The sequence below is a fragment of the Rhinatrema bivittatum genome, chromosome 1 (assembly GCF_901001135.1).
Source record: "Rhinatrema bivittatum chromosome 1, aRhiBiv1.1, whole genome shotgun sequence".
In the NCBI taxonomy this organism is placed as follows: domain Eukaryota; kingdom Metazoa; phylum Chordata; class Amphibia; order Gymnophiona; family Rhinatrematidae; genus Rhinatrema; species Rhinatrema bivittatum.
Window position 1 is genome coordinate 495087737 of NC_042615.1, and position 25556 is coordinate 495113292.

The 25556-nt window shown below is 45.3% G+C and overlaps 1 protein-coding gene across 5 annotated transcripts in view; it reads left to right on the plus strand.

The window, feature by feature from the left end:
- The window catches only part of ADAMTSL1 (ADAMTS like 1), a 1467826-nt gene that overhangs the window by 669580 nt on the left and 772690 nt on the right, over positions 1-25556 (plus strand). The window contains exon 1 of one of the 5 annotated variants that reach the window (XM_029608761.1): positions 18519-18714. The exons of the other annotated variants lie outside the window; for them this stretch is intronic. Within the exon in view, the coding sequence (XP_029464621.1) occupies positions 18649-18714 (66 nt within the window). The 5' untranslated portion in view covers positions 18519-18648. Of the gene's footprint in view, positions 1-18518; positions 18715-25556 lie in introns of those variants that run through there. 5 annotated transcript variants of the gene reach the window in all.

Here is a 25556-nt window from a genome sequence, read left to right on the forward strand (position 1 = left end):
TTGCCAGAAGATAAGAAGCAGGCACAGTGCTCCCTTAACAGGAGAGGTTGTGTTAAAAGATTCAAGCATTTTTGGCCATATAGAGGAGCGACATTTCAGAGGACTCGACTCTTTGGTAGGTCTCAGTGTTTTTGTCCCTGACAACCCAGAAGAGGTGCAGGCTTGGGAGGAACCTCTTGAACCTCCCAATGAAGTTTTGCCAACCCACCCCTGGGAACAGGAGAAAGGGGGATGCCTCTCTCTCTTTTATCAGGGGTGGGTCAAAATCACATTGGATGAGTGGGTCCTAGAAGTGATATAAGAAGGATGTGCAATGGAGTTTCACAGTGTTCCTCAGGACATGTTCATGAAGTCTCCCTGCTACTGCCCGCAGAAGAAACGGGCAGTGGAGGGTACATTGGCAAGGCTCCTTAGTCTGAGGGCTGTGGTCTCAGTGCCCACATCTCAAGAAAATATGGGGCAATATTCCATTTATTTTGTTGTGCCAAAGAAGGAGGGCTCTTTTTGTCCCATCCTGGACCTCAAAGGCATCAACTGTCATCTGCGAGTGAAGCATTTTCGCATGGAAACTTTGCGCTCTGTGAAAATGGCCGTGCAGTCAGGGGAATTTCTGACCTCTCTATTGATCTGTCCAAGGCGTATCTTCTCATTCCCATCTGACTAGAACATCAATGCTTCCTGCAGTTCACAGTTCTGGGACACCACTTTCAGTTTCACGCTTGCCCTTTGGTCTGGCAACTGTTCCTAGAACCTTTTCCAAGGTAATGGTGGTAGTTGCGACAGAGTTGAAAAATGATGGAAACCTGGTACTCCCGTATTTGGACGACTGGCTGATTTGCACCAAGTCACTGAAGGAGACTTGCGAGGTGATTTCTCTGTTGCAGGAGCTCGGCTGGATGGAGAACCTAGCCAAGAGCAGCCTTCAGCTTACTCAGTCACTGGAATACCTGGGGGTTCAGTTCAAAACGAAGCAGGACAAGATGTTCCTTCTGGAAGCTCGAATTCAGAAGTCGCTAGCTCAACACCGTCTGTTGTTGAACTCTCTGTGCCCAACCATAAGGTCTTATTTGCAGGTCCTTGGCTTAATGCCAGCAACTCTGGAAGTGGTACTGTGGGCAAGAGCACATATGCGTTGTCTTCAGTGCCCCCTGCTTTCTTGGTGGAATCTGCAGTTTCAGAAGTGTTTGATTCGGCTCCACCTGTCAATGGAGGCCTCCTCCCAACTGCAGTGGTGGCTGCAGGCAGATCATCTACGAAAGGGAGTTTCCCTATCCCCACTAGACTGGCTAGAATTGACAACAGATGCGAGTCTCCTTGGTTGGGGTGCTCATTGTCAGGAGCTGACAGCGCAAGGGCGCTGGTCACTTTTCTCTTCTAAAACATGCAGTTCCACCCTTTTAATGCCCTCAAGCCCCATGTTGCTGAACACCATTGTAAGTAGCCTCTATTTCAGGGCATTGTTTGACTTGTGCAGGGGTCACATTCAGTCCTGAGGCCAATTCCCAATATCCAGTCACTAATCTTTTCACCCTAGGGCATGGGATCTTCTGAACCTGCAAGGCATAAGGGTGGAATTCGCTTCACTGCATGTTCCTGATGATACTTAAGTGCAGGTGCAATGAATTGCCAGGCAGGTCACTGGCTGAGTATTCCAAATTAAAACTTTACTGTAATTAGTTCAATGTTAGCAATTTGCACCAACAGCTTTGTTACCAGTTACATCAGTGTCCCAGACTATTGCGTTTCCTCATATTTCTCTTCTCTGTCTGAATGTGTCCCTCAGCACTGAGTCCCTAGATATTCTTACCCTCAAGAGTTTGGAATAAATATCCCAGGGGGGTGGGGGAATCCTCTTGACTCAGAAAAAACAATCTTCAGGACTCCAACAAATAAACTCTGTCTTATGGTGGGTCATTGCTGTCCCACCAAGGCTTGTGAGATGGGCACAAAGGATTGTTTCTATCCTCCCCAAGGCATTGCCCTTTTCATCCTAAGTCCAGGTCCAGGGATGAACCCTGCCGATTTGACTTCACAAAAACAATTTATTTCCTCCAAAACTCCTGGGGCAAATCCTTCCAGGCAGGTTGTGCACTGGACAGGGGGAAGCCTATCCTTTTCTCCATGGGCCCTAAGAACTGGAGACAGAAAAGAAACATGCCATACTCCCTCAAATAGTAACAAGGCACACCAACCTCTATACTTGCCCTCCTCAACCCTTATGCATTCAGGAACTCACCATTTTAGGAAGCCTCAGAGGAGGGGGCCCCTCTCTTACAGAGTCATTTATCAAATAGCGTTAAGGCGTTTTTGCATGCATTAAGCACCTTTAACAAATGCGAAAACCCCTTAACACATGTGAAAATGCCTTTAATGCATGCGATAGTACCATAACGTATGGTGCGATGCAAATCAGAAAAAGAGGAGGAGTTAGGGGCACGAGTGGGCTGGGTTCACCGTTTTGAGAAGCCCTATTGCATGGCTTTAATGCAGATTTTAGCTACACCTTTTTCAGTAACGTTAAGCCGTGCGATAGGTTGTGTTAAGGCTTTATTGCATGTTACGATGTGTTCTCAAATGACTGTTTTAGTAGTTTTGAATCTCCTGGAGAGCCAGCCTAGCTATTAAGGCTGTGAACGAGAGAGCTAGAGAAAGAGAGAGAGAGAGAGACTAGCCATAATGCTCTCACACTAGATAGGTATTTATATCTCTATGGGAGGCCCACCTAGTAACTGGAAGTAAGGTTTAGGTATTAGTGTAGGGGTTAGGGGCCACTTTGACATTCAAAGTGAGACATACGAACAGAACAGTGCTCTCTTGTGAAGATTTGATGACCTTTGGAGTGAGAAACTCACCCAAAGATGAGATTTGTGCATTGTTCTCTAAACCTAGCTTGATGGACTCTCTACCTGGGTAACATCAAGCTAGATTGAGAGAACATTGCACAAATCTCATCTTTGGGTGAGTTTCCTCACTCTGAGGGTCATCAAATCTTCACAAGAGAGCACTGTTCTGTTCGTAGATGCCTGATGGGAGGAGCAATCAGATAGGAGTTAGCAATCTGTTATCATTCGGAGTTAACAGTCTGCAAGGAGTTAGCAATCTGTTATAGTTAGGGATAGTTGTGGGTGGATCCTTGGCCGGTGGCAGATGACCACGCCCCCGGGGGAAGATCCCGAGAGGGACCACCGGTCAGGCTCAGAGTTTGGAGACAGACACACACTAGTTCTTTTATTAAACAATATATTGAACGACCAGAGATGGCAGTAGTGAGCTGGAAAGCCCAGCTGGGCTGTAGTCCCTCAGATACTGGAACAGCGATCCCTGGAGGCTGAGCTGTAGAGAAACTGAGATATAGTGAGTAGGCAGGGTATGCAGATGGTAGCACTCACACAATGTCCCAATAAAGCCCAGGAGCTGGAAAGTATAGGCCCTCGAGGAGCGAGTACCTGGTTCCAGGGAAAGCTCAGAGAGAACGATGGTAACTCACTGATGTAGCTGATATAGTTGGTAGTGATGACTTCCAGGCAGAAGAATATATGCAGCAAGTCTGGGAACAAGGGCCCTCGAGGAGCGAGTACCGGTTCCAGACTGTCACCTGAAAAACAAGGAGAGAGTGAGGCCCCCGAGGAGCGGGTACCTCTGGTAAGTCCGAGGAGGCAGAGTTGCATAGAAAGACGAAGCGAGTCTGATGTCAAGCCTTGCTAACTCGATGTGTTAGCAAATACTGAGACCTTAAATATCTGTCGCGGGTGATGTCATCTTCGAGGTCGCCCCCGAGGTTCGCGCCTTTGCCGGTACTTCAGTTGGGGCCGCGCCGCGCGCGCGCCCCCTAGGCTTCCAGGAACATGGCAGATAGCAGCGTCGAGCCAGTCCGGGAACACCCGAAAACTTGCGGCAGAAGAATGCCACGGCAGCCAATCTTCCCGCGATCGGAGAGGGAGGCGCCAGAGAGGTAAGGAGGGTGGAGAGAGGGTGTCGGGCACCGGACACAACAGTACGTCTCACTTTGAATGTCAAAGTGGCCCCTAACTCCTACACTAATACCTAAACCTCACCTCCAGTTACTAGGTGGGCTTCCCATAGAGATATAAATACCTATCTAGTGTGAGGGCATTATGGCTAGACTTGCTCTCTCTCTCTCTTTCATAGCTAGGCTGGCTCGCCAGGACCTTAAAACATGGGCCCCCAGTGGTTGTATGTAGGAAATACAATTATGGCACTTATCTCAAAGTGTGAAAAAGTTATCGCAAATCTTAGCGCTTCGCATAGGTATTAGCGCAAATTGCGATAAACTGCCTATTGCCATAAAACACGCCCCTTTTTCTATCGCATGCAATATTTAGTGCCTTACCACAGGGCTTAGACTAGGGCCATCTAGTTGAGAATTTTTGGGTCTTTTAATTTTTAAACCCCAAAATTCCACTGCTGTTTAAATAATGTTGTTTTTTAAACATTTACCTTGGTGATAGTTTAATTTAAAGGAGCCCCCTATGCAAGCACATTGAGATGGTAAAACACGGTCCCTGTGAGCTCTGAAGGAGAAATTTTGAGTAAAAAAAAACAAAAAACACACCATCTAAGGAGATTAAGAAATCTAACGCAAGGATTCAAAAGAGAAATCTGAAGGAAAATGCCAACAAATGAGATTAAGACATCTAATATAACAGGCATTCATGGATAAATATCCTCGATTTTGAGAAACTATTTTTTATTTCCATAAAGATAACATTGTGTTAAAAAAAATCATGAAGGCTATGATTATAAGCTTGTGGCCATTATAATGCAAGAGCTAATAAGTTGCTTTAATATAGGTCACTTAATATATGAATGCCTTCTATTAATTGTCTGTGTGTGATAAGATAAAAATAATCCTAACAATCATACTTATTTTTTCAATGTGGTTATCCACAGTATATTATAGTATCAGGATATCTGTACCACGTAGCAATCTGTTTAAAGCATCAAGTTAAAGTTTGTTTTTTTAAAAAAAAGCTTTAGCCATATGAACTGTAACGTAACCTAATATAATAATTTCCTGGGTATGAATTCTCTTTGTGGTTTTCTGTTTGCTTACAAATATACTTGGATACTACATAATAGTGCATTCATGATCATGGTGTACACACATAAATGCTTTGCTTAAAAAAAAATGCAAGAAACACAAATAAAAGAACATATTTCACATAGCCCACAAAATACTTGCACATGTTTCAGCAAATGTCACCTTGTACTGTTTAAAAAGCACAGATTTACTCCAGTGTTGTATAAGATATGCTTCTTAATATATTTAAAAATGCCTTGTGTTGTGTTCTGCGTCCGTGGACGGCCACGGCTGCGGCCCCCTACCTTGCCCGCAGCGGCGACCCGCTGTGGCAGCATCAGGGGAGGCTCCTGAATTCGTGCCCGTCGCTCCGGCGCGGGTCCCCGGGATGACCGCCGGGTGGGGAGCCGTCCCTGCTCCTCCCTCACGGCGTTAGGCAGCCTTTCCTCTGCAGAGGAAATCCAAGATGGCCGTCACCATCTTAGGCGCGAGGCCGCGCCTCCTTCTGAGATTTAAAGGGACCCCATCCCTTTAACTACCTGCAGCTGATTCCAATGAGCCAGAGCAGAGGAAGTATATAAAGAGGCTTCCTCTGCTCATTCCTCGACTTGGCAACATCTCTTGTAGCGCTGTTTAAGTCTGCTTGCTTCGATGAGTCTTCTTGCGCTTTGGATCTTTGTTCCTGTCTCGTCTTGGTGTTCCTGGTGTGTGACTTTGGACTGGCTAATGGTGATCCTTGGTGTGTGACTTCGGACTGGCAAGCGGTGATTCCTGGTGTGTGACTTCAGACTGGTAAGCGGCGATTCCGTAGTGTAAGACCTCAGACTAGTAAGCGATAGGGATGTGCAGCCAAAAGGTTTTCGTTGCATTCGTGATTCGGATTCGTCGGGGTGCAAATGCGTTACATTCGGCCGTATGGTGCCCCGATGCGTTAATACGGCGAGTTAAATTCGTGTCCCAGCTAAAATTAAAATTAACTACAACCCCCCACCCTCCTGACTCCCCCAAGACTTACCAAAACTCCCTGGTGGTCCAGCGGGGAGTCCAGAAGCCATCCCTGCATTCTCACACCCTCGTTTGCCGGTTTCATCATGGCGCCGATAGCCTGTGTCACAGGGGCTACCGGTGCCATTGGTCAGCCCCTGTCACATGGTAGGAGCACAAGATGGCGCCGGTGACCATGTGACAGGGGCTGACCAATGGCACCGGTAGCCCCTGTGACAAAGGCTATCAGCGCCATGATGAAACCGGCAAACGAGGGTGTGAGAATGCAGGGATGGCTTCTGGACTCCCCGCTGGACCACCAGGGAGTTTTGGTAAGTCTTGGAGGGATCAGGAGGGTGGGGGGTTTAAATTTTTATTTAGGAGGCCGAATAAAACAGAAATCTGTTAAATAAGTGGGGAGTCGCGATGCATTTCGCCTCCCCACGTATTTAATAGATAGGACAAAATAAGTTGCGGATTACAAATACGTGGAAAACGGATGCACACCCCTAGTAAGCAACGACCCTCTGGCACCTGACTTCGGACTTCCTCTAGACCATCGTCTCCAAGGGCCCACCTAAGTCCCAGTGGCCCTGGTCCCTACGGGCTCCTCCCGGGGGGACCACGGGCTTCCAGGGGTGAAGCTCCAATTAGCTCATGCACCGACCTCTCGTCTTTTTGACCTCTCTCAAAGGTCCACCTAAGTCCCAGCAGCCCGGGTCTCTACGAGCTCCTCCCGGGGGGACCGTGGGCTTCCAGTGGCGAAGACTCCGTTCCTCTTCTTGATGTCACGACTCTTCGTCTGCTTCCACAGTCGCCTCAGTCTCCAGTGCCGAGGGCCAGCTGGTCGCGTCTTCTGCTCTGCCTTGCCACCCGACGGGAGAACCTACGGATCCATTTCCTCAGGTATACCATCCTCCCATCGGTCCAAGGGTTCACAAGCCTGAGCATAACACCTTGTGTTGGTAAATTAATATTTAATTATTAGGGCACAACCCCTAATCCTTTTTCATGCTGTAGGAGACAATGTACAGATGTTTAAGTTTTGCCAGAGCTATTTGCTATTAGCCCACTCATTTTTACAGTAGATGCCGAGTCTTTTTCTAGAGTCCCACCCAGCTATTTTCTTATTCCTTGCAACTTCACTCAATTAAACTCACTTCTAACCCCACCCAGTTTAGTTCTTCCCAGTCACAGCCTCACTGTTTTAACTCAGAGCCTCCTGGGTTTCTTAGCTGTATGTCTTATCAGGCTGTCTTAACTAGATTGTAAACGTCAAGGAGTAGTGGCCATCCATTATGTGTGCATCTAGTATGTGCTATACCCATGATTAATAATAATAATTATTATTATTATTATATTGTCTTATCAGTTCTAGCATTTTGTTAACTTATCCTTTAGTTTACTTGATATGAAAAAAGCCAAAGCTAGGACGTGACTTTGCCTGCCATCTTGTGGCAGAGGCAGAGGACCATGAACAGAGCAGCGGTTACCAAAATTGTAGGTGCTAGGATCCCTGTCAGAATCACAAGACCCACAAAATATAACATCACTTCAAAACTATAATCAGTCTGGGTAGTTTTTACAGCTTCAGTTCTACGAATAAAATTAGGCGGGTCTGGCTGGTCAAATGATTTTCCCTTAGGTGCTGAAAACTCCTGCTAGAGCAGACCTTCACATGTTAAAAAAAAAAATTTCCAAACTGCTATCTTGCCATGTTTTTTGTAGCTTAGATTTTCCCAAGGCAAATTGTGAGATTGCTGCTTTTTCTTGTGACCCATCTGCAATGCATATGGATAAGGCTGTGCAAAAAATAGATTTTGTGTTTCACAAAAGATTTCCCTAAGATATTGCCTCAATTTGTGTAAACCTGCACCATACTGTGGCATGCCATACTTTTGCACAAAAAAAGCATAATATGGCAAATTATCTTGAAATCCATGACAATCAAAAGGTTATTGTTTCAATGCATATGGGAAAAGCAAAGTAAACATTTATCAAATAATTTGCAAAGACAAAAATTCCAATTTCCACAATGTGCACTCTTACGAAAATATTTCTTTACTTTTTATCTATTATTTTTGCTATTTATTTCCTGCCTTTCTGAAAACTTCATCCAAGTTGGGGATACAACAAAATCTAAAACACATAATAACAAAATTACTCAATGTAGACATGAAATTCATTAAATACAGCATAAAATGCAATAGCAAAAATCCAATAAATATCATAAGCTATAAAAGAGAAAAATGAATAGAACTAAGAAAAACATAACATATATAAAATATGTACATTTTAAAATAAAATTTAAAAAAAGCAATCTACTTCATACATATCAAAAAGAGAAATCAATAGAATCAAAACCTCCAAAACAGCTGACCACCCAAAACACCTTCAAATCAAATAGTGAAGGCTTGAAGAAATAACCAAAGTTTTACCTAAAACATCAAGAATCCTAGGAACTGCCTTTGAAAAGGATTATTGGGAGACCTGATTTCTTTAAATTCATTCAGCATTAGCACAGCCAATGAAGCTCATTATGAGGATCTGAAAAGTCCTAGTAGGAGCATAAAAAGAATGTGTATCTTTTAAGTACAGGGGAGCATGTCCTATTATAGCCTTTAAGGCCAATATTAATGTAACATCCAAGGGCCAGCAGAGACTCCCTCTTCACAGTGCTAAAGGTTTAGTTGAGGTTCCAAGTTGTCCCCATGCCACCCTGATCACTCTTCCGCACAATCCTACCCCTGTACCGGTTACATAAACAATCCCACTCTAATACAGTGTCTTCCGGAGGTAGGGAAAAGGTTACATGAATATTCATATTTGTTCAATAAATAAACCCAAGGAATAACCAAAACATATTTATTTTCCGCTTTCCAATAGGTTGGGAGGATAGTATTTAAGTGCAAGTCAAGTCAGGATAATCAATATTTTAACAGTTTTCTAAACAAACAATACTCAACCAGTAAAGAACTTCTATTTTTTTTTATCATACAATATTATGCTGTAAGCCTTTGTCCCAAGGGCCATAATAGTATTTATAACCATCAGGGCTGCTCTGGCTAGCTGACTCCTTCCCAGTTTGACTCTTGATCCCTGGGGGAGGGATTCTTTCTATGGAGGGGAGACTCTTGTCTATGGCCCTGACAGTAAGAAAAAACGTTAGGGATCAATTTTCCACCCCCACTGCACATAAAAGCCCGGGGTTTACACGTGTGGCCGGGCCTTACGCTCTCCGGGCCAATTTTCAAACGGCCCAGCCATGCGCATCAACCCCCAGGACGCGTGTAAGTCCCAGGGCTTAAAAAAGGGGCAGTCTGGGAGTGGGGCGGGGCTAGAGTCACCCGACACAGCAGCCGTTTGCCGCTGTGCCGGGTGATCGTGCGCCAGCAACTTGCTCCTGCTCCGAGGCAGGAGCAAAAGGTGAGATATAAAAAAATCGGGCTAGTTAGGATAGGGATAGGGGGAGGGCAGGATAGGGGAAGGGGAAGGGAGGTTAGGCTAGGGAGTTGGGAAGTTCCCTCCCAGTCCGCTGCTTAATTGAATCAGACTGGGAGGGAACTGGGGAAGGCCCGGATGCGTTGCTGTGCATAATTGCTTACCTCTACCCCCCTTGTCTGCGTTGACCTGGTATTTTATAACATGCGTGCGCCAGCGCACTCATGTTATAAAATTGTGCATCCATGTGTGTGCGCCAGGTAGCACGCAAACATGGATACACGCATGTAAGTTCTGAAAATCTACCCCTTAGTGTCTCCCTTGGGTGTTTTTGTAGCTGTGGCATCCCTGGGGGGGGGAGATGCAAAAGAACAGGTAGGACCAGGTACTGGGTGTTAGTTAAAGTCCATAATTCAGAAGTGTGAGATTACATCAGACTGATGGTACAGGAATGTCTTTTGAGTAGGTAGGTGGCCTTTGTGTCATCATCTGGGTAGAGCCCATGGTGATTATAAATGCGCAGGCTCTCCCAGTGTGCGTCCCGTGGAATCCTAGTGAGGGGTCCCCTTTACATTGCAAAAATCCTACCTTTAGACCTCTTCCTCCCCTTAGACACCCAGCCTGTCCTGGTTCCTTGATGTGCACAGATCCAGATGGAGTCTCCTCCTCTTACTCTTTCTTCTTTTAATTTGGTTGTTCCTTTATCCTTAGCTGTTTCTTCTGTGATTTCTCTTGTGGAAAAATCAGGGGATCAGGCTGTTTCTCAGCACTGCCATCCCAGTGGGGAAGGGGGATCCAAAAACCTCCCCACTGGCTCAAAGTCCAAAAAATACTTAAAGCTTAACTGGATTCTTCTCCCTAAACTGGGGTTCGTGCTGTCACCGGTGCTTGCCACATTCAGGTTTTGAATGGGCTCACTTTGAGTATGGCCAGCGAGGATGACTTTCCCCAAAGAAACAGGGTGAACCACACTCCCTTTCTAAAACAGGACTCCTCTAGCCCTCACTGCCTCCCTCAGCAGGATCCATCACTGCTGCTTGCACACTTAGGGTTTAGAGGAGGATCACAGGTCTTTGGTCCCCTGGTGAGAGCCCTTTTGCCCCTAAAGGGTATCAGGCTTAACCCTCTGTCTTTCTGTGACTCAATATAATAATAAGGACCCTCTCGCAGGTGATATCCCCTCTGAAAGAAAATTTCTTAGGGGAAGGTCGCGAGGCCCTCCCAGAGTGTGGAGAAAATACATCCTTACTCTGCAGCTGCTCTCTCTCCCCTTAGGAGTTAATTTTCCAAAGAGTTGCACGTGTAAATGTAGCATATGATCGTAGCAATTTTAAAAAGCCATTTACACGCGTAAAGTCCACTTACATATGAATATCCTATGGACAATTCAATGGCATATACTGCGGCAATTTTTAAAAGCCCACTTACACGGGTAAAGTGCATTTATCCATGTAAAACCCAATCTTCAACATGTAAATCTTTTTTAAAATTAGGCCCCTAAACTTCAAATAAACATTGCTGCCTCAAGCAACTGAAAACATTAACATCTAAAACAACATTTACCAAACACATTAGCGACATCATCACTTTGCCCATTTATAGAGACCTTTGTTTTCAGATTGTATTTTATTTTCCCTGGGAATTTTAACGGTAACACAAAAAAAAATTATGTCAATGGAAAAATAATGTAGATATAACAAACAGAAGAAAAATCAGTGGAAAAGTCATTTTTCCACAGATTTTTGTTATAGCATTAAAATCCCCACTGAAAATAAAATAAAAACTGAAAACAAAGGTCCCTGTGCATAGTGGTGTTTAGTTATTGATGGTTATCTGTTCTTAGATATTTCAGATGGATTCCAGCTAATGCTAATGTTATAGGCCTGGTGGAGGGCTGACATTTCTTCCTGCTCCTTTTTTTTGGACTTTCATCTCCCATGGGAACCAGGGCTGGGGTACTGGTGCCAGGAGTGCTGCCCTGTTTTGTATCCCCCTCACAACTGGTCATTGTAAATGATGGTCCTTAGCTGAAGGTCCAGAAGCCTGCAATCACGGATCCCAGATCTGTTCACCTGGTGTCACTATTACACGATGACTAGGAGGCAACCGCCTTCGCAAACCCTGGATGACCTTAGGGATCAAACCCAGGTCCTTCCGCAATGATCTACTGGACTGTTCTCTTGTAAATCCTTAATTTAAAAAAAAAAAAAAAAGTTAGCTGCACAAGCTTGAGAGTTATTACAAAAGGGATCCCCTGACAGCTTGGAACTCTACTTTAGCACAAGAAGGGTAGGGGGAATCAGGAAAAGGATGCTTATCTACTTCATACAACTGAACCACTTTTAGCCTGCTGCGGTCCATGATATGAATCATTCAGTAACACGGAAGATGCACATTACAAATTGTATACTGTATAAAAAAAACCCCCCAAAACGTATTGTACTCCATCTCGCAGCCAAGCTAGCTACCAAAGAACAGCAGATCCAACCTCTACAACTTCATACCAGCTAATACACACCTGAAACACTGAATCACAATCTACTTTCTCAGAGATGCAGCCACTGCGTCTGAAGATTCAGTTTTCTCTTCTGCCTCCTGTGGTTCACACACATCTGCTTCCATCACTACTTCTTCCAGCCAAGGCACACAATCCCAAAAACACATGCTGTGTAGCCTGCATCACATCGCAAACATTTTGTACAATTTGGCAGGCGCCATGGACTGAAATTCGGCAGTGTTGTCTATATTAGGGATGTGCTAATATAGCTGGATACTCAGCAGCAGCCATTTAGTCGGGTAAGTCCAATTTATCCAGCTAAGTAACGTTTGAATATCTAACCCTAAAATTTTATATGAAAACATCTTAATGACACAAAATGAAGCAAAAAAAAAGAAACAAAAGAAAACAAAAATGAAAATAAACTAAACAAATGAAAATATTTTGGGGTGTTCATCACTGGAGCACATAGCAAACTGATGTTTTGTTATCGGAACCCCAGTCCATCACTTTATGCCTTAATTCCATTTCCCTTTTTTTTAAACATCTTGAACTATCCATCCTCTATTGCCCTCCTCTCACCCAGGAGAGCCGGGATTGGTTGCTCATGGCCTTTGTAACCAGACATTTTGTAGTAAGAAGTATGGCTAGAGTCAGTGCAGAGCAGACATCAGAGAGTCGGGATGTAGAGAGTTTTTTCCCCCTCCCTGGTGAGGCCTCCCTGCCTCACCAGTTTTCTTTCTTGGAGGGGGATTCGCTGTGCACAACCTGCCAGTGGACTCTAGGTATTTAGTTACAGTAAGGACATCTTTTTTGGCCTGAATTCTTTTTGAACTTTCACTCCTTGACTGAAGACCAGTGAACCCATTCACTCCCTGAATGAGGCAAGCACCTGTGATAGGCTTGGCTGTGTGAGGCGCTTGAAGGCTGGAAGAAAACCACTACCTAAGGGACTGTATTTCACTCTGTTCCTTTGATGAAGATCATCCTCGCTGGCTGGATTCAGAGTGCAGAGGCTGAAGACCAGTGAGCCCATTCTCCCCATGAATGTGGCAAAGCATCTGTGACAGCAGAAGTCCAGTCTGGAAAGGTTATGTAGAAGAAAGTATCTCTCTTTTGTTGTGAGGAGGATTTTGGGCCTCCTCGCTGGGAACTTGGCTGGATCAGCAGGTCCCCACCCTCAGACCCTTCAACCCAAGGAGTCACCTTTCAGAAGAGCTAAAGGAATCAAATAAGAACCTGGAGAACGCATCCAGATCTCCAATATTATGGGACCAGGATACAGGGCTGGGTGTTTGGGAAGATGCTGGACTATCAGGTAGGGCTTTTGCTATGCTAGAAGGGGACCCCTGACAAGGGAATCCAGGGTAAGCTGATGGGAGAGCTTTGAATGCATAATTTACATCACCGTGGGGAGCTTGACCAGTTTGCTGGAGGAAAAGGACATCTACCCAGACTGAAACACCCTACCTGTAACAAATTCAGCTGTAACTGCACAACTGTTTAAAGATGGACTTTCATTTTGCCTTAGCCAATCAGTAAATTATAATTTAACACTCAGTGCCTGGTCCTGCCTGTTCTTTCGCAGCATCTCCCTCCTGGGGATGCCACAGCTACCAACACAGCCACAGGATCACACACCACTGTCTGGGCTGTAGACAAGAGTCTACCCCTCCCCCATTAAAGGAATCCCCCCCCCCCCTCCAAGGATCAGGAGTTGAGCTTGGGATGGAATCAGCTAGCCGAAGCAGCCCTGACGGTTATAAATTAGATGTGTGCCCCCCCACACACACACAGCTTGGACCCATCAGCCTGAGCATCTTCACTTCCCCTGGATCCCATCCAAGGAAATGACTCACATCTCCATACCCACTCCTCTGGCCTCCCGCCAGTCATGCTTAAGGTCAGGGTCAGGCTCACCCCCACCTATCAGGGTTACCCTAGACAACGCACCAGCCATCACCCACTTTGCAATGTGCACCCTCAGTCCTTTGATCAAGTCCCTTTCTGGCTCCGGGTTCAAGTTCCACCCCGGCAGCAATTTCTGGACTGACTGTGGGGCTTTCAATAGTGGTTTCTTCGATATCCCCTCAGTGCTCTCTGGCCACTCGCCTGCGCCAGTCACTTGCTCCTCTGCAGCCTCACCCACTGGGGCATCTGCAGAGCCACCATCTGGACGCTCCATGGTTTCTTCCTCTGGGTTCTCCTCCGCAGCCTTATTCGCTGGGGTCTTTGGAGCGCCACCCTCTGGGCTCTCTGCGGTACTTCTTAATTGGCATCTTTTGTCCTCTAACTCTGGACCTCTCATGCCCTCTCTCACTGGGCTTCTCATGGGAGTTTGCTCTCGGCTTCCGGCTGTGTTTGGGCACTCTACAGGGTCTTCCTCTGGACCTCCTGTAGTGTCATTGTCAGGCCTCTCTGCAGCACCTTGGTCAGGCTTTCCTCTGCTGTGTCCTACAGGCCTCTCAGTACTGGCTCCTTCTGGGGAGTCTGTGTCGCTCTCCCTAGGGCTGTCTATGGACCCCCCTCTCTCAGGGTTCTTCACAGCCCCATCCTCTGAGCTTCTCACGGGAAATATTCCTGTACTCCCGGTAGTGTTTGGGACTCTACAGGTTCTTTGTCCAGACCCCTATAGCGCCAATCTCCGGCCTTGCTTTTGGTAGGCTAAGTAGTTGCTCTCAGCTCACCCTCTAGCATAACACTCTCTCTGGTGACTCGCTTCAGGTCTGCTTCCCACTGGGTAATCTCTGCTGAAATCTCTTGTAGATGAGCAACCAGCTGCTGGCATGTAACTCTGCCTTTCTTTCTCTGAGCATTTATGGCATCTGGGAGTGGTTCGACTGGCCTAGCTGGCCTTTTTAGCTGCCACCCCTTGAGCCAATTGGTGCTGCAGTCCACTGGCCACTCTGTCTCTCCACTTCTTGACAAAGCTCCACTCTAGATAGAAGTTGGCTATGGCTGGGTGTGCCTCTAGGGTCTGTTTTTGTTCAACCCAAGACAGCTGGTTCCTTCTAAGGCTCTCTTGTAATCTCTTTTCTCCTTCCTGGAGATTCTGAATCAGTGCCTGCCAGTTTTCTTCCGTCATGCTGTCATGCCCCTGTGACATTGTGAGGGCAAAGGTAGTGCCGGCGCCATTTTGAATACTGGCGATACGGCCCGCATGCAGGAGGTCGCTCCCGGACCCCCGCTGGACTTTTGGCAAGTCTTGTGGGGGTCAGGAGGCCCCCCAAGCTGGCCAAAAGTCCCTGGGGGTCCAGCGGGGGTCCGGGAGCGATCTCCTGCACTCGGGCCGTATTGCCAATATTCAAAATGGTGCCGGCGCTACCTTTGCCCTGTCACATGGTAAGGGCAAAGGGCCATCTGCACCCTTTTTTTTTAGCGCAGCTGATGGCCTGGGAACAGGAGATTGCTGCCCGTGGCCCCCCTGGACCACCAGGTATGTGTAAAAAGTTTTTTTTTGGGGGGGGGGTTGGGAGAGTGGGGAAGGCTAAGGGGGTAATTTTAAAGGGTCGGGGGGGGGGGGGGGTTTATCGGCGCGGGCCTCACTAAAAAAAATGAGTGATGTGAATTGGAATCGGAACCGATCCCAATTCACATCTCTAACGATCAGATTTCCCCCCCCCCCCTCCCAGCCGAACCCGATCGTTAAAACGATCGGGCACACGATTCACATCCCTAGTTTGCAAATTGTATCGTAAGCTTTTGCAGTGATTGCAGTGTGTTTAATAATCCAGTCAGTAGCTAGCAGAGACCAAGACATCCGCATGCCCCCTTTGCCTTTCAAGCTCCCATTTCATTCTTGCGGCCTTAAAGCCCCAAGGTTGGTAATTCAGGGCGCTGTTTCAGGACCCATCAGCCCGATCTAATGAACAGTGTGAGTCAGTGGTGGCTGACTGGCCACAAATTTAAGGGATGCAAGAGAGAAATGTTCCTCCCCTCCTCACCACCACTCGCTTCCCATGTCCTCTGTCTTGCCTCTCGCCCGCTTAGCTACTTTCTCTCCTTCCTCTTGCTCTCTCGTGCTGGGGCTCAGTAAAAGCAGAGGATCTGCTCTGCCTCCTCTTTTCTGGGCCCCAGGCCACCTGCACCGAAGGGTTGAGCTCCTTAAATTGGGAAAAGTCTCTGGCAGCTGCATCTCCTGCTCCACTCCCTCCCTCCTGCACTGCAGCTTAGATCCATGTTCACAATAAGGGGGCGGTCTTCAGAGGCCTGGGAGGTCTGAAGGTCCCATGCACCTGCTTTACCTTGGGAACCCACCTACCTGGCTAAATTTGGCTGGGGGGTGCAATTTTCAATGCCCAGGATTTGATCCTTATTTTACCTTGATAAATTCCGTTAAACTGTCCTCCTGGAGGAAAATATTCAAAGCCATTTATGCAAGTAAAAAGCAATTTACCAATGCATCAATTGGCCATCTGACTACTGTCCTCCCTGGGTGTAGCTAAAAGTGTTCCTGCTGTGGAGCAATGTGCAGACAGAGTCACATTTAGAGGAGGAGTGTGGGTGGAGGCAAGGGAAGAAAAGAATTACAGATAGATTGATTGCATTGTCAACTCTACCCACATTATATCCATTCCATTGGAAAGCACCCACACAAAATGTAGATGCAAATGTGCATGTTTACTTTGTCCCAGTGACACGTTTTAAACTGGAAGCACAAGCACAATTTTGCTTTGCAACTTGCTGCAAAGTCCACTAGTAAAACGTACCCATGGGCTTGGGCTCAAAGTTGAGTGTCAAAAGCGCCCTCTGAACAAGTGAACGGTTTGGTTACATTTTGGCACATAGCTGGGCAAAGGACCTATGTTCCCTGCCCCAAGGCCTTCTGCCCTTCACAGGACACTCCCTTCTCCACCAACCAGAGCAATTCAGAGAGCCATCACTAGTATGGCTCCAGAAAGGGGGGAGAGACCTCAGGCTGCTCTGCATAGAACTGGTCCTTCCATTAAGAGAAGCAGGTGGAACAGGGAACAGATATTGCAGTGGTGCCTTGATCCTAGCATCACGTCTTAACACAAGCCGTCTCTGATATCAGTAAACAATCTGATCCACTGGGATGGACTCAGAATAAAAGATTGTCAACAAATAAGAAGAGACCATCATGTTGTGGTAACTTTTCTCATTCTAAAATGTGTCTTGAGCAACCTCCAGTGGCTGAAAGCTTGTTTGTAAGAAAGCTCCGGGGTTATTATTATTGACCACTATCTAGGATCCTCCTCTGGCACAGGTAAAAGACCTCCTGACTTTAAACCAAGGGAAACTGTTTCAGATATGAGCAGAGGGGCAGACTGTCCTGGCTCATGAATAATCCATCGCTAGAGGCTTTTTCGGATTCTATTATGTAAATACAGACTCTGCTGTTTTCAGTTTTGCTGTTCCTCCAGGGGGAGTCCTCTTTTTAATCCAAGTGGGAGAGCTATTGGGCTACAGGACCCTGCCAGAGTTGTTGCAATACAAAATAATACGAGAAACTACCTTAAAAAAAATACATCAATTAAATCGATGCCAGAGAAGAACCTTAGCGGTGGGGAATCCATTCTTGATTAGAAAAGGCATAGTCTATTTTCCGCCTGGTAAGTAACACAGCTTGCTTTTTCCTTCCCTTGAAGAAAAAAAAAAAAAAGACAAAAACGTGGTAGTGCTATACAGCCAGAAACTGCATTCCTGACCTTGCCAAAGCAAATTATTATTGTTAAGAGGAACGGCAGCTTTAATCAAATAAATGTGTTCGTACTTCTTGATGTCAAAAATAGATTTTTTTTTTTTTTTTTACCAACACGATTGGCAAGCGGCCCATCCCTGCTGTCGCAGGACGATCTAAACGTCTCTGTGATTCCTCAGGTCTCCGAGTTGATAAAGGTGAGAGAGCTTGGTCTTCTTTCTCTCTCACTCCCCAAAGGCGCCCGAGGAAGCAGCGGCAGAGGAGTCGATTAACAACGGACTTTCCGAAGGGGCAGGGAGAAGAAGCCGCCAGTCATTGGCAAGCGGGAAAGAAAGCCGTCCTTACCTGCTTGCACACTGAGTTTCTTAAAACAAAAAACAAAAGTAAATTACTTTAGAAGGTTCCACTTTGGGAAAAGATTTTCTTTTTCTTCTCTTCTGGTTATTTTTTTTTTTGTACTTAAATAGTGGCATATATCATATACATAACAGTACTCACAGGGATCAAATTCCCTTCCAGAATGGAACAATTCACGAGTCACAAAGAAAGTTACTGTAATTAGTTAGCAAAAAGAATACCTCCCTACCCCCCCCCCCCAAAAAAAAATAAATAAGCAGGGGTTAAAACAAAAAAAAAAAGCTGAGAGCAAATCTGAACAACGGATAAAACAAAAAGTGAGCGAGCCCAATCCCGGCCTCCCGCCGCCGCCCCCTCCTCCTCCTTTACCTCTCTCCCACCTCCCCACCCACTCTCGACGTCCCCCGGCCCTCGGGCTTTGTTATTCTGCATGTCTGATTAGCAGGCACCTGATTGGCTGGCTGCCTGCTGGGCGAGGGATTCCGTTCGGCTCCCCCCCCCCCCCTCAGGAAACGTGAGCGGGGTCCGATGGAAGCTGAGAGGCAGAGCTGAAGTGTCAGCCCCGGCACTGGACGCGTGACAGCGGCAAGGCAGAGGAGCTCCTTAGCAGCTCCTTGCAGGGTTTCCCCCCACCCCCCCTATTCCGATGCCGGCAAGGATCCAAGCATGGAATGCAGCCGCTGGGCAACTGCTGGCAGGCTGCTGCCGCTCCTCTTCACGTCCCTGCTCCTGGTAAAACAAACAAGCAAAAAACAAAAACCAACCCATCGCGTTTATTTAGTTACTTTTAGAAGGCACTAGCCACTGACTTCTTTTGTTTCTCAGAGTCAGGATCAGGTTAAGAGGTGGGGCGACGGTCGGGGCCGTTGGATGACTTTCTCACCTGCTTTCCAAACTCGGCAACGCTTGCTTGGTAATAGATTGCAGGTTCAGTGTGGGCATAAGTGTGTGTGTGTGATGTCTGTGACCTGAAAAACACTATCATGAATGCATGGAATTTGCAGTCTAACTGAAATCGAACTATATAAATACATTGCTGTTCCTGGCTTTTGGCTTTTTTCTCTTTTCTCCCTCCCCGTTTTAAAATTCTTTTTTTTTTTTTTTCTTGTTCACGCTGTGCAGCATGTCCAGCACTTGAAATAACTCCCATAGCCATCTGCAGAGTATTTTAAAATGTTAACCAAATCTGCATTTAGTAATAGCTTTTGGAAACCTAACATTATGTTTGCAAGTCTCAAGTGACCTGTATTCAAGAAAAAAGAAGCAACTGGTCTGTGTTTTATTAATATGAGTAAGTCTTCTTTGGAAGTTTCTCCTCAGTCAGCATCTGCAGACGGAGTTCTTCCTGGACAGCGTTTCTGTGTTATTTTGTAACTGAAATGAAGTAACTATCCCATGAAGTTTCATAATGCATAGTTGTATGGAGATGATCAGTACCTTAAGTGTCCAAACAAAAATGTGCAGAGGGCTTATTTTGGTAGTAAAAGCATTCGGTGGCTTCATGTGGACCCAAATGCCACCGTGGTGGTAGTCTGAGCAGATGTCTTAGTAAGTCGTATATCGTAATCAAAGTCTTGCCTCACTTGCTGGTAATACTCCAGAGCACATAGATTGGATACTGTTCAGTTAAAGCAGAGTAACGGAAACATTCCAGTAATTACGATTTGCTCTGTTCTTATAGTATATGAAGCCTCCTGTGCATTTCAAAGTCTCTTGCAGCAATATCTCAGCACTTTGTTTGTGTATCTGTAATGATATAGCTCATTGTATATTGGTCTAATTTTGTGGCAAATCCCCTGACTTTGACTGTAGCACAATGAAGCCACATCTCCAAACTAAGCCTTTGTGTAGTACCGTATTGTGGTAGTCAGATTCTGTTGCAACAGGCTCTCTTTATAATATATACATTTGCTGGCTCCCAGCCCGTTGGCTTACAAAGAGGGAAACACTATATCATGTTTACTTTCCAAAAGTGCACTGTCCACACTGAATGACTGCAAATGTGGAACAAATATTTCTTGTTGAGTGCGTTACTGTGCTACCCTGTGCACAGCGTGCATTTGTCCGTGGCCGTTTAAGCAGTAAATTAGAAGAAATTAGATTTTTAATTGATGCTGAAGTAGGACAACGGCTGTCACTTATGTAGTCTGACAAGTGGCAAGTAGACCACAGGTTAGTGGAAAACACGCATGCAAGACTGAGGCATATGGAACTGAATTTACTTCATTAATATTTATATATATCATCTATCCAGGGGAAGCAACTGACTGCCTTCTTAAGAACAGGTTGATTTTACTTTTGTTTTTTCTCCTTGTGTGCATTCCCTGCTTTTCTCAGGGAAATTGGAAGTACAGGTCCATACACGCAGTGGGTAAAAACCAGAACTGCCTCAGCCTGTCCTAAAAAAAAAAAAAAAAAAAGATGAGAACGTGGCTAATCCTATATCTATCTATCTGATCAGCTCTCTTGAGGCACACTGAATACTGCAGTAAAGATTCATTTGACTTTCTTCTTGTTTTCTCTGGCAGACGGTGAAATATGCTACATGCGCATTCATGTCAAATATTGGAAACCATGTGTGCAGTGTTAGATAGCAAGATGCTTCAGTTTGAAAGCTTGTCACTCGCACAGGTCAAGGAGCACACACTGTTCCGTCAGTTTGCTCAAGCAGATGTTGTGTGCCCAAAACAAATGAGTTCAAACAGGTCACACTTTCCTTGCAGTGGTGATCCCACATGAATGGAGACAGGAGCATTAGATGCAGTCTCTTGTACACTAGGAGAGCCTTTGCATATGTGACCAGACCTGACCAGTTTTCACCTTTTCTGGCAAACAAAAGAGGTAGTTTTAAATAGAGAACACAAGCACAAAAAAAAAAAATCTCAGGTATAAAGAACCAGAATGAAGAAAATGACAATTATTTAAAATTAAACACACTTAAAAAAAAAATTGAAACTAAAAACAAAAATTTGAGGGTTGGAAATGAATGTGCTAGCTGACTGAAGCATTTTACTGCAAGTTGACTAATTTTTAAGACTGAATATGGTTAGAAGGAAAGCTGTTATGCAGAGCCTGTTCATGCCACTGCTGGGAAAGAATAAGGTGACAGTATATCCAAGCCTAAGTGATCGCGCTACTTCTTGGCAAGAGCCAGCTATTTACCTACACTGTTGAAGATAGAGAGTTTTAGTGTGCATTCCATATAGATCACTATCTACAAGCACTTGCATCTTTGGTTCACACCTTCCTGTCTTACTGCCAGAAAGTTTGCCTTTTATGACTCTTCTCTATGATATCACTAACACTCGGATTTGAGCGGGCAATGCCTTTTATTTGCTTTCTGACATAAAGAGGAGAAGTTGGAAATTGAGAGGAGGCCATTCCCCCATTGCTGCACGGAGACAGATGCATAGAGGCTGCCTAGAAGCTACGTCTCCCATAGGCAGATGATGTGGAGTGGTTTCAGTTGCTTTTGATGATGACCACCAATATTGCATGCATTTCCAGGGAGATGTTCATCCTTACTTCTCTGTGTTCAGGCACCAAGAGTTCCTTAGGCTGCTCTTACTGATGCAGAGTCAGGAGTCTGTAGGGCTGCATGAATAATTAGAATCTTACGTTAATAATTTTAATCTTCTGTTTTTCCTGCCAATATTGTGATAACTGCACTTTACAGTGAGAGTTTTCATTGAATTGACATTCCCTTTCTATTGGTTTTACAGCAATATTTGGACCACAGGTGGCTGCTGTTTAATTTCTGTGAACTTGATCATGGCCAAATAGGCGTAGATTTTAAAAGTTGGACACGCCGATTTTATAACATGCACAGGGGTGTGTGTGTGTGTGTGGCGATTTTTGCAAATGACATGCGGCGACGCAATCGGGCCTTCCCCAGTTCCCTCCCAGTCTGCTCTAATTACGGACGAACCCCTTGCCTAACCTTCCTTCACCTTCCCCTCTCCTCCCCGACCCCTATACTAACTAGAAGTAGCTTTTTTTTTGTTGGAGTTGTTTCCTACATAAGAACATGCCATACTGGGTCAGACCAAGGGTCCATCAAGCCCAGCATCCTGTTTCAACAGTGGCCAATCCAGGCCATAAAAACCTGGCAAGTGCCCAAAAACTAAGTCTTTTCCATGTTACTATTGCTAGTAATAGCAGTGGTTGATTTCTAAGTCAACTCAATTAATAGCAGGTAATGGACTTCTCCTCCAAGAACTTATCCAATCCTTTTTTAAACACAGCTATACTAACTGCACTAACCACATCCTCTGGCAAAAAATTCCAGAGTTTAATTGTGCGTTGAGTGAAAAAAACCTTTCTCCGATTAGTTTTAAATGTGCTACTTGCTAACTTCATGGAGTGCCCCCTAGTCTTTCTATTATCCGAAAGAGTAAATACCCAATTCACATCTACCCTTTCTAGACCTCGCATGATTTTAAACACCTCTATCATATCCCCCCTCAGCCGTCTCTTCTCCAAGCTGAAAAGTCCTAACCTCTTTAGTCTTTCCTCATAGGGGAGCTGTTCCATTCCCCTTATCATTTTGGTAGCCCTTCTCTGTACCTTCTCCGTTGCAATTATATCTTTTTGGAGATTCGGCGACCAGAATTATACACAGTATTCAAGGTGCGGTCTCACCATGGAGCGATACAAAGGCATTATGACATTTTCCGTTTTATTCACCATTCCCTTTCTAATAATTCCCAACATTCTGTTTGCTTTTTTGACTGATGCAGCACACTGAACCGACGATTTCAATGTGTTATCCACTATGACGCCTAGATCTCTTTCTTGGGTTGTAGCACCTAATATGGAACCTAACATTGTGTAACTATAGCATGGGTTATTTTTCCCTATATGCATCACCTTGCACTTATCCACATTAAATTTCATCTGCCATTTCGATGTCCAGTTTTCTAGTCTCACAAGGTCTTCCTGCAATTTATCACAATCTGCTTGGATTTAACTACTCTGAACAATTTTGTATCACCTGCAAATTTGATTATCTCACTCGTCGTATTTCTTTCCAGATCATTTATAAATATATTGAAAAGTAAGGGTCCCAATACAGATCCCTGAGGCACTCCACTGCCCACTCCCTTCCACTGAGAAAATTGTCCATTTAATCCTACTCTCTGTTTCCTGTCTTTTAGCCAGTTTGTAATCCATGAAAGGACATCACCACTATCCCATGACTTTTTACTTTTCTAGAAGCCTCTCATGAGGAACTTTGTCAAATGCCTTCTGAAAATTTACCGGTTCAAATTTATCCACATGTTTATTAACTCCTTCAAAAAAATGAAGCAGATCTGTGAGGCAAGACTTGCCTTGGGTGAAGCCTTGCTGACTTTGTTCCATTAAACCATATCTTTCTATGTGTTCTGTGATTTTGATGTTTAGAACACTTTCCACTATTTTTCCTGGCATTGAAGTTAGGGTAACTGGTCTGTAGTTTCCCGGATCGCCCCTGGAGCCCTTTTTAAATATTGGGGTTACATTAGCTATCCTCCAATCTTCAGGTACAATGGATGATTTTGATGATAGGTTACAAATTTTTACTAATAGGTCTGAAATTTCATTTTTTAGTTCCTTCAGAACTCTGGGGTGTATACCATCCGGTCCAGGTGATTTACTACTCTTCAATTTGTCAATCAAACAGAAGTAAGTTACGCTCGCCAGCCAGCTGCCGACACGCGCTTCCCCGGGATGGTGGTTATTAGCCTCCGTCCCTCCCCGCCCAGACCATGCCCCCCCGGGCCACCTAATTTTCAGGGCCCGGCACTTGTGCACGTATCGGTACTTACGCGTGTGGCCGGGCCCTTTTGAGAATGCACGTGGCATGCGCAGGACCTGGCCACACGTGCAAGTATCAATTGTTACACACGCCAGGCTTTTAAAATCCGGGCTATAATTATTAGCAAACCTATAAAACAAATTGGTGGTTAAGCACATTCACAGTAAGACATTACCTTTTGATAAGCTAGAAACGAGCATTAGACCTGAGAGAAAAAAATAAGGCTGCCATGAAAAATAACATTTCAATTTGTTTTACATTTTCCAATTCCTGCACCTTCAAAAAAGCAGTTCCTGAAATTTTGGCTGATATCCAGTTGTCTATCATCAGAGGTGCACATAGGGCGACTAAATTTCAAATGCTGTTTTGAGAGGTCATTGCAATGGGAAAACATTTGGAGGATGATGTGCTGTACATTAATGCCCTAGTGTGCATGCCAGAAGGGTCCCAAAAGCTCTTAGTGGGTATGTGCTAAAATTAGTGCTTACAAGCATGTAAGTGAAGGAAATCCAGATGCAAATAAGGTTTTAGCAGCTATGCGGAAATAGCGAGTTATGCTGCCGGGCCAGATGTTAATATTAATGTTTTTTTTAGCTCCCGCCCTATTTCAAGGGCTCAGCTAATAGAATACTTTGAGGGTTTACTGATAGAGGAGATGGAGCTCGTGGACCAGAAGATGATGTGAGAGGCATGGGGTAGAGGACAAAGGAGAGATGGAGGAAAGAGAGAGAGAGGAGAGACATTACCAGGGAGCACTTAAAAAAACAAAAAAACACATTTATAGAAAAGAACATATATTTTGGAGCCAAAGGTTCAATCAGTGACGATTGTTTTTCAAGCGTTGCTCTGCATTGCACAATGCATAAGGCACCATTATAACTAAAGGCCCAGCCCACAGATTCCAAGCAAATAGCAGACATGTGCTAAAACCTTACACTGTATGTGTTCTGTTTCCTGCATGCTCTCAAATGCTATGAATAGTCCACAAGAGAGGTGCTCTGGCTGCAACAGCTGAGCTGTAAATTTCTCACCAAAGTCATTTAAGTGGGAACTAGGAGAGCTACAAACAAGACAGCCTTTTCCCGCCCAAGACTGGGCACCCGCATCTGGTTCCTCCCTGAGGTAGCTGCTCCTGCCTGGCGTGGCTGGAACTGGACACAGTGGAAGGAGCCTTGGGGGAATGGGGGCACATGGGGGCGGTGTCAGTCGCCCGAATTGGCTTTGCTAGCATAAGACGAAGGTCATAGCTTTCACTGCTGGGGTTAGTCTGACCAAAGGACTGCAGGAATTCTGAAGCCTCAGCCATTGCTGGTCAACACTAGGGGATGCTCTTGGAGAACAATCGGCTGCCAATGTCCTTCGGCAGATTTCTTTCCCCTTTCTGGCATCAAGGGGATGGATATTCCGGAGCTGGCCAAGGCACATTCTGATGCCAGCTCTTGGCAGACATCAGAGGCATGTGATTTTGGGTCTGTCTTTTCCTTTCTTGGAAATCTCTTCTCTTCTGTCTCCTCCTCTTTTGGGGTCCAGATGCTTTCTAGTGTCTGCCGTCAGCACTAGCAACTCGTCCCATGCACCAGTCTTAACTTTTGTAGAGGTTTGCAACAAGGGGGTTGAGATATGACAAAAACAGAGCTGTGCATGCTCAGTTGAGCGTATACATGCTATTTTTTGTTGCAGGTTTTCTCTATAAAGTGGACAGACACTATTAATACGTAGATGCACAGTTTAATGAGTTGGCAGGCACGCTGATAATAGTCATGTCCTATTGAGGTTA